Below are 13853 nucleotides of genomic sequence, written 5' to 3'. Positions count from 1 at the left end.
GTTTCATCCCACCATGTTTCAGTAATGCCTATGATATCATACTGCTCCCTTGCAGCTATTAATTCAAGCTCCCCCATTTTATCTGTCAGGCTTCTTGCATTAGCAAGCATGCATTTCAGTTTTTTTTCAGCCTGTACTATTATCTTATCTGCTCCTTCCTTTCTGCTCTCACTTGGTTTAGTCTTTAGAAGTTTTCTAGTATTATCTCTATTTACTATGGGTATCTCACTGCTTGTCAAACACGCACTAGCCCCCATTCTACCTCCATACCACCTTGTATCCTCCTCTATTCCAGTTAGTTCATTATCTGTTTCATTTCCCTCCCTTGTCAGTGTGCAGATTGTATTGATGCACATATTGAATGGAAAAAAATAATAATTTTTAAAAAAAACGACAGCTTGAGCTGCAGCTTTAACAGAGCTCCGGGAATCCTGCTTCATGTTTTTAACTGCGCAAAGAAACTACAACACCCAGCAAGCCCTGCAGCACGGAGGGCGGGACTTCCGGTGCACCTGGCTCCTCTCATTGGCCGCAGTCTCCCCTGCTGACTTGTCGCAGCTCTGGGCTTGCTGTCAGTATGGAGTTGCCGCTGCTCACTGACCTGTACCAGTTCACCATGGCGTACGGGTACTGGCGCAGCGGGCGGCACCAGGAGCGGGCGGAGTTCGAGCTCTTCTTCCGGGATCCCCCGTTCCAGGGCGTGTTCACCCTGTTCTTTGGGCTGGGGCAGTGCCTGAGCTTCGTGCAGAACTTCCGATTCTCCCGGGAAGGTGAGCAGGGGGGCGGGGCCACGCGTCACGTGATCTACGGACACATGTCATGTCACTGTGTATGTATAGCTATGTGTATATATATCTCTGTATAGTACACGTGATCTCCGGACACATGTCATGTCACTGTGTATGTATAGCTATGTGTATATATATATATCTCTGTATAGTACACGTGATCTCCGGACACATGTCATGTCACTGTGTATGTATAGCTATGTGTGTGTATATATGTAACGGGTATTCCACCCCACCCAATCGCATATATAGTGTGGGTGAGTAGAACATGCGGTGTTACCGGTGTGGTGCGTATACCTGCAGGCTCACAGGAAGTCTGAGCCTCCGCTAGTGAGAGCCTGGGGTGAATCCTCTGGAACGTATCGTCTTTCAGCGCCTCCACCTATGTAGGATTCTAGGGAAGTGTAGAATGACCCTACATAGGAACCCACTCAGAAACCACACACACAGTGATTATATAACTAAGGACTTTACTAACATATAATAATAACCTGTGTCCCTCTCACGAGGAGACACTAACAGTGACGTCTCGCAGGACGATTCCCAAACACTAGGTGATCCCACCCAGTGTCCCAAGAACCCCACCCAATGTCCCGTACTCCTACAGAGATAGTCAATGGGTGACTGCGCAGTCACTAAGAACCTCTAGACCTGTTGGTGCACATGTGATGGTATAATACCTGCCGAGCACTCCGGTGCTCGGGTCAGCAACAATCTTCTCAAAGGGTCAGACGTGTGATGAATCCGTCTGATCCTCCACCCGAACTCCTTGCACGTGCGGACCGCTAGGGTGGTCCCACTCTGGAACCGTCTCTGTGGACCCCAACGTGGGTCCAACCGCTTCCACAGGAACAGCAGCAGCCGCTGTGTCCCTATCTATATAAGTGGTACTAACGTGACAGGAACCCCAACCTAGGGCCTGTCCCTGTAGTACAGCAACCTGTAGTGGCTTGGGGAACTCCTATGGCCTGCAGGGGGTAATGACCTGTCCCACTCCCCTAACTACCCAAGTCCCTTCAGCCTCACTACTTTCTAACTAGTCCCAGCGCCTACAGCAGCAAGCTGTAGCTCATTGGAGGCTGCAGCCAACGTGCTGCGCAACAAGGTGCCTGCCTGTCAGACCTCACAGCACTAACAGCCGTGACTCTGACAAGGCAGCACTCTATGCTAAGGGCAGCGTCCCTATCTTGGGCCTCCCTAAGCACTTACCCACCCAACTAGTGGGGAGTTGGAGCCTACCTGGGGTGTGGGCACCTATGTGGGGCAGGAGCTGCACTCGCTCCCCGCACCCTTCCTTCCCTCACAGCTCCCTGACTCCAACTCTCTGTAACCTTTCTTTCCCAGCTCCCACTAATGTAAGTGGCAGGGTCCCTAACCTGAGGGCTGCCCCTGGCAACACTCACCTTACTGGGGAGCTGAGCTATCTCGGACCAAGGGGGTGCTGGCCTAATACAGGGGAGTCCCTGACTCCTGTACCCTACCTCCTTCCCTGGGCTGCTCCGGTCTCTGACTGACTAGTGTGCTCTTTTGCCCGCGAAATGTATCCACTTGCTCTCCTGGCAGTCCTGCAGCCCTATTGGCTCCTGTGAGGCACCTGGTGCCTCCCTCGCTATGCTCCATGGGAGTTGTAGTCCCATAGAGCCTATCCTGGCATTGGGGCCGCGTGCGCACTGGCCCTGCGCATGCGCAAGTCTTTGGGGGCCGCCTCAACCTTTCCCTACTCTGTTCTGGCCCTCGCGCGACTCTCCCTGACTCTGGGGTTCCTCCCGCGCCTGTGCGATCACTGCGCATGCGCGAGTGGCTAGGCAATGGCGGCGCCCTCTTCGCCAGCCGCCGGGACCTTAGAGACGCGACCGCGGCCTTAGCGACGAGAGGCGCTGCTCCCTCCTCGGCCCCCACCCTCCGGAATGGCCGTCGGGTCTGCCGCTGGCCTCCGGCAGTACCCGACACCAGTCCTGGCCACGGAGGCTCCCTGGGAGGTCGCAGGGGGCAACAGGTGACCTGGCTACATATATATATATATCTCTGTATAGTACACGTGATCTCCGGACACATGTCATGTCACTGTGTATGTATAGCTATGTGTATATATATATATATCTCTGTATAGTACACGTGATCTCCGGACACATGTCATGTCACTGTGTATGTATAGCTATGTGTGTATATATATATATATCTCTGTATAGTACACGTGATCTCCGGACACATGTCATGTCACTGTGTATGTATAGCTATGTGTGTATATATATATATATATCTCTGTATAGTACACGTGATCTCCGGACACATGTCATGTCACTGTGTATGTATAGCTATGTGTGTATATATATATCTCTGTATAGTACACGTGATCTCCGGACACATGTCATGTCACTGTGTATGTATAGCTATGTGTGTATATATATATATATCTCTGTATAGTACACGTGATCTCCGGACACATGTCATGTCACTGTGTATGTATAGCTATGTGTGTATTTATATATATATCTTTGTATAGTACACGTGATCTCCGGACACATGTCATGTCACTGTGTATGTATAGCTATGTGTATATATATATATATCTCTGTATAGTACACGTGATCTCCGGACACATGTCATGTCACTGTGTATGTATAGCTATGTGTATATATATATCTCTGTATAGTACACGTGATCTCCGGACACATGTCATGTCACTGTGTATGTATAGCTATGTGTATATATATATCTCTGTATAGTACACGTGATCTCCGGACACATGTCATGTCACTGTGTATGTATAGCTATGTGTGTATATATATATATCTCTGTACAGTACACGTGACGTGATGATATAACACATAAAGGGAATAAGCGCCTCAGACATAACAATAGGAAAAGGGAGTCCCTGCGCTGAAGAGCTCACACTCTACTGCCGTGTAACGGGGCGCTGCGGAGCGACGTGCCTCTGCAGTGTAACGGGGCGCTGCGGAGCGATGCGCCTCTGCCGTGTAACGGAGCGCTGCGGAGCGATGTGCCTCTGCCGTGTAACGGGGCGCTGCGGAGCGATGTGCCTGTGCTGTGTAATGGGGCGCTGCGGAGCGATGTGCCTGTGCTGTGCAACGGGGCGCTGCGGAGCGATGTGCCTCTGCCGTGTAACAGGGCGCTGCGGATTGACGCGCCTCTGCCGTGTAACAGGGCGCTGCGGAGCGATGTGCCTCTGCCGTGTAAGGGGGCGCTGCGGAGCGATGTGCCTCTGCCGTGTAAGGGGGCGCTGCGGAGCGATGCGCCTCTGCTGTGTAACGGGGCGCTGCGGAGCGATGTGCCTCTGCCGTGTAACAGGGCGCTGCGGAGCGACGCGCCTCTGCCGTGTAACAGGGCGCTGCGGAGCGATGTGCCTCTGCCGTGTAAGGGGGCGCTGCGGAGCGATGTGCCTCTGCCGTGTAAGGGGGCGCTGCGGAGCGATGTGCCTCTGCTGTGTAACGGGGCGCTGCGGAGCGATGTGCCTCTGCCGTGTAACGGGGCGCTGCGGAGCAATGCGCCTCTGCCGTGTAACGGGGCGCTGCGGAGCGATGTGCCTCTGCCGTGTAACGGGGCACTGCGGAGCGATGTGCCTCTGCTGTGTAACGGGGCGCTGCGCCTCTGCAGTGTAAAGGGGCGCTGCGGAGCGATGCGCCTCTGCTTTGTAACGGGGCGCTGCGGAGCGATGTGCCTCTGCTGTGTAACGGGGCGCTGCGCCTCTGCAGTGTAAAGGGGCGCTGCGGAGCGATGCGCCTCTGCTGTGTAACGGGGCGCTGCGGAGCGATGCGTCTCTGCCGTGTAACGGGGCGCTGCAGAGCGATGTGCCTCTGCTGTGTAACGGGGCGCTGCGGAGCGATGCGCCTCTGCTGTGTAATGGGGCGCTGCGGAGCGATACGCCTCTGCTTTGTAATGGGGCGCTGCGGAGCGATACGCCTCTGCTTTGTAACGGGGCGCTGCGGAGCGATACGCCTCTCTGCCGTGTCATAGGGCACTGCGAAGCAATGCGCTTTTCCACAAAACGGGGTGCCGCGGAGCGATGTGTCTCTGCAGTGTAACGGGGCGCTGCGGAGCGATGTGCCTCTGCAGTGTAACGGGGTGCCGCGGAGCGATGTGCCTCGACGACGGAGAAATGACCCCCCCTCCTGCTTCCCTCCCTGCTCGCGCCCCCCCTTCTGCTTCCCCCCCTCCTGCTTCCCTCCCTGCTCGCGCCCCCCCTTCTGCTCCCCTCCCTGCTCGCGCCCCCCCTTCTGCTCCCCTCCCTGCTCGCGCCCCCCCTCCTGCTTCCCTCCCTGCTCGCGCCTCCCCTCCTGCTTCCCTCCCTGCTCGCGCCCCCCCTCCTGCTTCCCTCCCTGCTCGCGCCTCCCCTCCTGCTTCCCTCCCTGCTCGCGCCCCCCCTCCTGCTTCCCTCCCTGCTCGCGCCTCCCCTCCTGCTTCCCTCCCTGCTCGCGCCTCCCCTCCTGCTTCCCTCCCTGCTCGCGTACCCCTCCTGCTTCCCTCCCTGCTCACGCCCCCCACCACCCTTACCTTCTCTTCGGCTCCCGGCGTCAAATGGCGCCGCGGCGTCACGTGACGTCACATTGCCATGCCATGGTGACATCACATGACCTCGCAGCGCCATTTGACGCCATGGTGACGCGTCGCTGAAGAGAAGGTAAGTGAGTTACAGAGGCCTCACGCGATCCCCCGGCATAAATGCCTTGGGGGAAGAGCGCGTGGCCTCTGTAACCGCCCGCACCCCCCTGAACAATCTTGCGCCCCCAGTTTGTGCACCACTGCTCTATTCAACAGGTTATTATCTGCCTGGCAGTCTGCGGCTGTAATAACAAATGTGTACTCAATTCTCCACCTTTGTACCTAAAGCCTCAAACCTTTCTCACTGACTGCCCCGCACCTCTGGAATGTCCTGCCCCTCCATATCCGACTAGCACCCTCTCTATCCACCTTTACGACCCACCTTAAACCCCACATCTGTAACGAAGCATATGAGTAGCTCTGTGGCAGATACTATACACCTCATACACGGACCTTGGCCCCTTGCAGACGCACTTACCAGAACGCCCTCCTACTGTCTCCTGTACGTTCTTCCTACCTACCAATTAGATTGTAAGCTCTTCAGGGCAGGGACTCCTTTTCCTAATTGTAGGGCTGAAGTGCTTATTCCCATTATGTGTTATATTATTGTCACGTGTATTACTACTGTGAAGCGCTATGTGCATAAATGGCGCTATATAAATAAAGACATTGTCACCGGAGACCAGGTTATTTGCACCTTTTTACCGGGATCATTCCCCGAGCAAAACAAGGTAATGAAATATGTTGTAATTTATTCGGCATAAATTTTATTTTATTTATTTATTTACAAAATGTTTTACCAGGAAGTAATACAGTGAGAGTTACCTCTTGTTTTCAAGTATGTCTAATACATGGTTACAAATACAGTTACATAAATGAACAGGGTATACATTGTATACAAGACATTGCATGCACAGTTAGAGATAATATATATTATAGGCTTATGTAAATTCACTTACAGTAAAACACAAAATACAGACAAAAACACACACTTACTTTGGGACTGGGGTCGAAAACTAGACTGTCCTAGGTGCAGGGAACTCTATCGGAGAGTTTTACCCTGACCGGGACTTGGCCCGGAATCTCCTGGAACACAAACCGGCATAAATCCCAGCCGCGTCCGCTACGTTCTCTTCTGAGAACTTGGGCGCAAAAAGCTGGACTTAGTCTCTGGCGGGCAGGCTTTTCAGGCTCAAAATCGAAGCTGGTTGCTCTGCTATTCACACAAGAGCAACTTTGGAAAGCCCGCCTGCGTTATTACTACTGGAGACCTCAATCTAATTGGCTCACAGATTTTTATAGTATTTTCAGTTTCATTCCCAAAACTGAGCAGCCAATCAACGAGTGGGAACTTTCCCAAGCAGCCAATCAGAGCCAAGACGGCTAGAAAAGCCAGGTCAACGGGATATTCAAAATAGCCAAGAGACATGCGCAAGCCTGCCACCTCTCTCCCTGGCTATCAATGCCACCCGCTGGGCAGGCTCCACCAGGTCTGGCAGAGCAAGCAGAGCATCCCGGAGGACTGCCATTGATCTCCGGACCTGTTACTCCGCCTTTCCCCGCAGATCAAATGCTATTCACACCTCTGGGCTCCTCTGGCTGCTTTGAACTCCGATGTCCAGCAGACTTACCGGCGCCTATGGGTTAGCTCGGGCAGCTTGTTTGGACATTGGTTCCGAATGTGAAAAGCACATTACATTATATTAAAGTATATTTTAATACACTTCTAAGTCTCTGGGTACAGGGGACAGAACAGGAAAAATGTAGTAGTTATATTTCTATCTGCCTTATTCCCCACTCACTTTCCCTTGGACTCAGTTTGGACTCTGAGTCCCTCCCCAACCTTATATATGGTTGGGGCACCCACAAACCCTATACTGGTTGTGGGTCACCTTGTTACTAGCTGGGGTAACCCCCTTAACCTAGGGATCACCTCGGGTACAGGGATTTGTTTGATCCCTGTGTCTCATTCTCCTTTCTGAGCTGTGCTGAAGCAGGGTACCCTAGTGGTGAGCCGCGCTTGCGTTTTCGAAGGGACATTTACAGGGGAACCGACAACTCCGGACCCCAACCTTCTAGGCACATCCTGCCAAAAGGTCCTCCGCAAACCCCCCCTTGAAACTCCCACCCTAGCAATCCCTGCTCGCTGGCATGCCCGGAAAGGGAAAAACACAAAAAATGCTTTTATTACAAGACCGTTCATTGGAATGATACAATGTTACTGGGCCCAAGAGCTAACTCTCTAGATCAGGGATCACCAAAACGGGCTTGACCTTTATTCGAGAGCCTGGTTCCCCCCCTCCCGTCACACACATACATACAAATAAGTGGGACCGTTCCTTGGAACATGAAGGCGCCATTAGAAACAGCCTGGCCACACCGGTTACCAAGCGTTGAAATGTGTGGGCGTTGATCATGTTAGGGTGGCCCTGTGAGGAGGATGTCCCGTCACCTACAGCACACCTGTGAGCACGTTACCTGTATATAGGACAAGGGTTAATACACACCGCTGTCCAGCTGATCACATCTTCACCTCCCAGGGACCCTCACAGGAACAATATCTCCCCGCAATCTGTCACAATATACCATCTGTCGTGAGCAGCGCATGTGATTATATAACTTTTATATATATATATATATGTAACACAGTTCCTCCCCCCCCCCAATCGCAGATAGGGACCATGTGGGGAAATCTACATATGCCACTGGGAGCCTGGGGTGTATCCTGGAACGTACTGCTTACAGCGCCTCCACCTGTGCAGGGATTATAGTGGGTAGAATAACCCCTTACACAGGAACCACATACAGTAAGTACTTACACCAGGGTATGGATAAAACAGTTTACTATATGCAACTAGCACGTCACACATCACAATACATCAACAATGGCTACATTGCAGTGTCACCCTTTAACCTGGCCTCACTGGGCCTCAACCCCACCACCATCCACCCAAGTGTCTCAAAAGTCCCACATCCCCACCCAAGTGTGGAACAGCGCTGCCCACTAACTAGTCTCTATCTTGAGTGATGGTCTGCGTCCAGACACAATTGTCAGGGGCTCGCAGCACTGCAGCTGTGTCCCTGAACTTAACAAATAACTAAAGGGGCAGAGCACCTACCTAGGGCCAGTCCCTGTCGCAACCACAATCTGGGTTATGTCTCAGGGCCTACCTGGGGCCTGGGGGGGTAACCTGGCCTAGTATGCAGGGGCTACTGCTCCCTACACACACCCTTCCCCAACCTGCTCCCAGCTCTGACTCTCTCATGTGCTTCATGGTCTGCTTCCTGACGGCCTGACTCTGCACACAACAATGTATCCACATGCAGCATGAGAAATCTGTCATCGTGGCTGTCTGGCTGCATGTGATCTGGGTGAAAGGGCAGTCCCCAGAGGCTGCTGGGAGTTGTAGTCCACTCAGGACCTCTTTAGCATTGGGGCCGCGTGCGCGATCGTAACTATGCATTCGCAAGTCTGTAATGGCTGCCACAGGCTCTGCCCGCGCATGCACCGACTGGGGCTGTCCCTGCGCTACGGAGCGCCACCTCTGCCCATCTGCAAACTCATAATGGCCGCCGCAACTCTGCTGCACATGCGCGAACACTTTAAAGATGGCGACGCATGGATGTAGATGCCGCCTGGAGCCCCTGCAGCTCCCTGACACAGCGCAGGCCCCCCCCCCCCGCTAAGCGGAGGTAAGGGGGGCCCAGGGGGAACCCTGCTACATATATATGCAACCGGGGTTAATACACACGGCTAAACTAACCGACTCGCCTTCCTCCTGTGCAAGGTATTCTAAATGCGTTAATATTTACCTGTTACAATATATATCTGTATCTGCTGCCACCACCAAAGGTATTAAAAGATGTACAGAGCCTCTGGTCCCTGTTTATTAAAAAAAAAAGGTTTGAGCTTTAATATTCAAACATACAGTGTGTAGGTTACAGAAAAAAGATTATTACAAGAACATACAGTTATCATAAATGCAGACAATTTCATCCAAATAGTAAGGATAATAAACCAAGAATCTAACGTACGCTATCGTCTGACATTGATCAGATCTTTTCCCAAAGGGTCGTGAGTGGAACTTGAGATTTCACGGGATCCAGCATGGACGCTCCTCCCTTTGTTGAAATCTGGTTCATAATGAAAAAGTAGGAGTTTATATTCTACATTTCCTGCATTGAGAACAACATAAGCCCACCTTTCTGTGTTTCCCACCCACCCCTTCCATCAATCTCTACTGACAGTTTTACGACTTAATAACTTTGTTTCTATAATACTTAGGCCGCGCTTACAGTCCCGGCGACGCCACGTAGCGTCAAAACAAATGTATTGAATCCGTCGCCGGCTTGGTCACGATCGCTGGAATTCAATTATATTTGATTTTTTTCAGCGCCCGCAGCGTGACGTCAGCGTCTCAGTCACTGGGACTATAAGTGCGGCCTTAGACACACACCATCTTCCCAGTTCTGTCTGTGTACTTAATATACGCGCCTGGATATCAAATATGACCACCTAACGTCTAGAAACAGATATCGCAGATTATACATAGAAAACCATGGTATCATTTCACTGGCGTAATCAGTTACATAGTAGATGAGGTTAAAAAGAGACATAAGTCCATCAAGTTCAACCTATGCTGAATTTAGACGACAGATACTTTATCCTATCTCCGTATTTAGCCATGTCTGGTTTTGGCTACTAATCTGCCCTGCCTAGCATGTGAATCCTGGTATCAGTGCAGGCAGTGTTAGGCCCAATCCGGGGTTTCCCCTGCAGTGAGCAGCTCCCTTGAGTGACAGAAGAGGTGGGGGGGGGCAGGACAAGGCCTGTGTTCTGCCCAATCCCGGGCTCAGACCTTGGACACTCCCCCAGGGTACGTAAGGGGCTGTCCCAAACTGTCGAAGGAAGAGTGTGCGCAGGACTCAGTCCCTTTCCAGAGTGGATGGAAGGTGGCCAATGGTATCACGGTCAAGGGGGTGGCATTAAGGTATAGATGGGTAGTGTCCGAGGGAGGGGGATCTTGAGAGTCCGGTTTGCCAGAACCTCCGTTTGCGGAACTACCACAATGCTATTAGCAACTTTAGGCACAGGGAGCCACAGTGTACTCATATTGAACTGTCAGTGTACTGGAGGGGGTTTTGCCCAGCTTGGGGTACTTTCCCGCCTCAGAAGAAGTGCAGCGAGTGACCGGAACAGTGTCCCGCCAAAATAGCTGTTTCCCGCCAAAACGGGAGGACCGTGTGGAAAGTTTGCAAAGTTGCAAGCTTTTCTTTGCAAAAGTTGTGCAGGGCTCGGCGCGAAGCTAAGCCACGCCCTGCGCAGTGTGTGGCTCGGCGCGAAGCTAAGCCACGCCCTGCGCAGTGTGTGGCTCGGCGCGAAAGCAGGAGCCACGCCCTGCGCAGTGTGTGACTCGGCACGAAAGCATGCACCACGCCCTGCGCAGTGTGTGGCTCGGCGTGAAGCTAAGCCATGCCCTGCGCAGTGTGTGGCTCGGCGCGAAAGCAGGAGCCACGCCCTGCGCAGTGTGTGGCTCGGCACGAAAGCATGCGCCACGCCCTGCGCAGTGTGTGGCTCGGCACGAAAGCATGCGGCACGCCCTGCGCAGTGTGTGGCTCGGCACGAAAGCATGCGGCACGCCCTGCGCAGTGTGTGGCTCGGCGTGAAGCTAAGCCATGCCCTGCGCAGTGTGTGGCTCGGCGTGAAGCTAAGCCACGCCCTGCGCAGTGTGTGACTCGGCACGAAAGCATGCGCCACGCCCTGCGCAGTGTGTGGCTCGGTGCGAAGCTAAACCACGCCCTGCGCAGTGTGTGACTCGGCACGAAAGCATGCGCCGCGCCCTGCGCAGTGTGTGGCTCGGTGCGAAGCTAAGCCACGCCCTGCGAAGTGTGGCTCGGCACGAAAGCATGCGGCACGCCCTGCGCAGTGTGTGGCTCGGCACGAAAGCATGCGGCACGCCCTGCGCAGTGTGTGACTCGGCACGAAAGCATGCGGCACGCCCTGCGCAGTGTGTGGCTCGGCACGAAAGCATGCGGCACGCCCTGCGCAATGTGTGGCTCGGCACGAAAGCATGCTCCACGCCCTGCGCAATGTGTGGCTCGGCACGAAAGCATGCTCCACGCCCTGCGCAATGTGTGGCTCGGCATGAAAGCATGCGGCACGCCCTGCGCAGTGTGTGACTCGGCACGAAAGCATGCGGCACGCCCTGCGCAATGTGTGGCTCGGCACGAAAGCATGCTCCATGCCCTGCGCAATGTGTGGCTCGGCACGAAAGCATGCGGCACGCCCTGCGCAATGTGTGGCTCGGCACGAAAGCATGCGGCACGCCCTGCACAATGTGTGGCTCGGCACGAAAGCATGCTCCACGCCCTGCGCAGTGTGTGGCTCGGTGCGAAGATAAACTACGCCCTGCGAAGTGTGGCTCGGCACGAAAGCAGGAGCCACGCCCTGCGCAGTGTGTGGCTCGGCGCGAAAGCAGGAGCCACGCCATTCTTATTGTGCCAGTGCTCCTCATTCCACCAGAGGGAGGAGGCACTAACCAATCCTAAAATTCTCATCGCTGGGGGAGGAGCCTGGACTTTATTACCAACGTTGCACGAACAAGCTTTGCATTCCCATGTCGGGGTGCAAGGTATCCCAGTACAAACTGCCGGGAGGCTTCCTGGGGGTGGAAGTTAATGGGGAGAGTTATTTGAAATGCCCCTGCCCCTGTTGCGACTCCTCCGGCGGAGACGCCAGTTTGACAGCCAAGTGCCCGAGGTGTGGGACCCCATACCTAACCAGTGCTGGATTACATGCGGGGACCGGCTATTACTTCAGCTCATGTTCCCCTCCCCCCGTGTAACCAGCACTGGATTACATGCGGGCAGGCTGTTCCTTCAGCTCGCGTCCCCCCCCCCTGTGTAACCAGTGCTGGATTAAATGCGGGCAGGCTGTTCCTTCAGCTCGCGTCCCCCCCCCCCCATTCCCCTGTTCTCCTGTGTAACCAGTGCTGGATTACAGGCTGGGACGGGCTGTTCCTTCAGATCATGTCCCCCCCCCCCCGTTACCTTGTGTAACCAGTGCTGGATTACAGGCTGGGACGGGCTGTTCCTTCAGATCATGTCCCCCCCCCCGTTACCTTGTGTAACCAGTGCTGGATTACAGGTTGGGACGGGCTGTTCCTTCAGATCGCGTCTCTCCCCCCCCCCTGTGTAACCAGTGCTGGATTACATGCTGGGACGGGCTGTTCCTTCAGATCATGTCTCCCCCCCACCCCCCTGTGTAACCAGTGCTGGATTACAGGCTGGGACGGGCTGTTCCTTCAGATCATGTCCCCCCCCCTGTGTAACCAGTGCTGGATTACATGCTGGGACGGGCTGTTCCTTCAGATCATGTCTCCCCCCCACCCCCCTGTGTAACCAGTGCTGGATTACAGGCTGGGACGGGCTGTTCCTTCAGATCATGTCCCCCCCCCCTGTGTAACCAGTGCTGGATTACAGGCTGGGACGGGCTGTTCCTTCAGATCATGTTCCCCCCCCCCGTGTAACCAGTGCTGGATTACAGGCTGGGACGGGCTGTTCCTTCAGATCATGTTCCCCCCTGTTCCCCCGTGTAACCAGTGCTGGATTACAGGCTGGGACGGGCTGTTCCTTCAGCTCGCGTCTCTCCCCCCCCCCCCCCTGTGTAACCAGTGCTGGATTACAGGCTGGGACGGGCTGTTCCTTCAGCTCGCGTCTCTCCCCCCCCCCTGTGTAACCAGTGCTGGATTACAGGCTGGGACGGGCTGTTCCTTCAGATCATGTCCCCCCCCCCCCCCGTTACCTTGTGTAACCAGTGCTGGATTACAGGCTGGGACGGGCTGTTCCTTCAGATCATGTTCCCCCCCCCCGTGTATTGTGAAATAAGTGATATAAGGCGCAAACAACTATAAATAATAACAAATGTGAATAAATCTATGAAATGTGATGTATGATGATTAAAGTCCAACCACCCAGCTCAAACCTCACTGGTGGGACCTGTTTCACGGGTTCCAAAGATTCAAGTATTTTTCTCAAACATCCAGGGGGAGCATAAGGGGAAAGAAATACAAATTTAAGTGCAGACGTTTCTATAAAGTAGAATGATATTGTCTTGGCTCGTATAAATGTGTTACTCACAAGATGTATGAGTTAATCAGGCAATTGGCAAATTGGGTTGCCACCCATCTGTGATTTGGACCCCCCTTGTTAGCGATACCGTCAGCAGGATGATGTATATATAATAGAGAGAGAACTACATAGTGCGATCAAAAAGGTACAACTTTATAATTTAAAAAAACGGGTCAATAAAATGCGCACTTACAATGTGCCAGTAAAAATCATGCATGTATCTCACAAATGGAGAAAATAGAAGCTCCCCGAACTGCTCACCGCCTCCCTCGGGTGTTTGGCTGGCTTTCTCTCACGGATCTGTATGCCGGTTCAGAGCCTCCCTCACGGCGCCCGTCCAGGAAGATGACGTCACGGCTGCAGAGTTGGTCAGCT

At 53.6% G+C, this 13853-nt stretch overlaps 1 protein-coding gene across 2 annotated transcripts in view; it reads left to right on the top strand.

Annotated features, from left to right (window-relative positions):
- Positions 1 to 530: 530 nt before the first annotated feature.
- Positions 531 to 13853, top strand: part of NAPRT (nicotinate phosphoribosyltransferase) — a 45578-nt gene continuing 32255 nt past the window's right edge. Inside the window, exon 1 of one of the 2 annotated variants that reach the window (XM_075584792.1) lies at positions 531 to 770. In XM_075584792.1, coding sequence (XP_075440907.1) covers positions 578 to 770 — 193 coding nt within the window. In that variant the 5' untranslated portion in view covers positions 531 to 577. The remainder of the gene's footprint in view (positions 771 to 13853) is intronic. The other variant, XM_075584791.1, reaches the window with a different exon arrangement.

This window comes from Ascaphus truei, unplaced genomic scaffold, assembly GCF_040206685.1.
Source record: "Ascaphus truei isolate aAscTru1 unplaced genomic scaffold, aAscTru1.hap1 HAP1_SCAFFOLD_749, whole genome shotgun sequence".
NCBI classification, from domain to species: Eukaryota; Metazoa; Chordata; class Amphibia; order Anura; family Ascaphidae; genus Ascaphus; species Ascaphus truei.
This window is presented reverse-complemented; position numbering and strand designations above follow the sequence as displayed.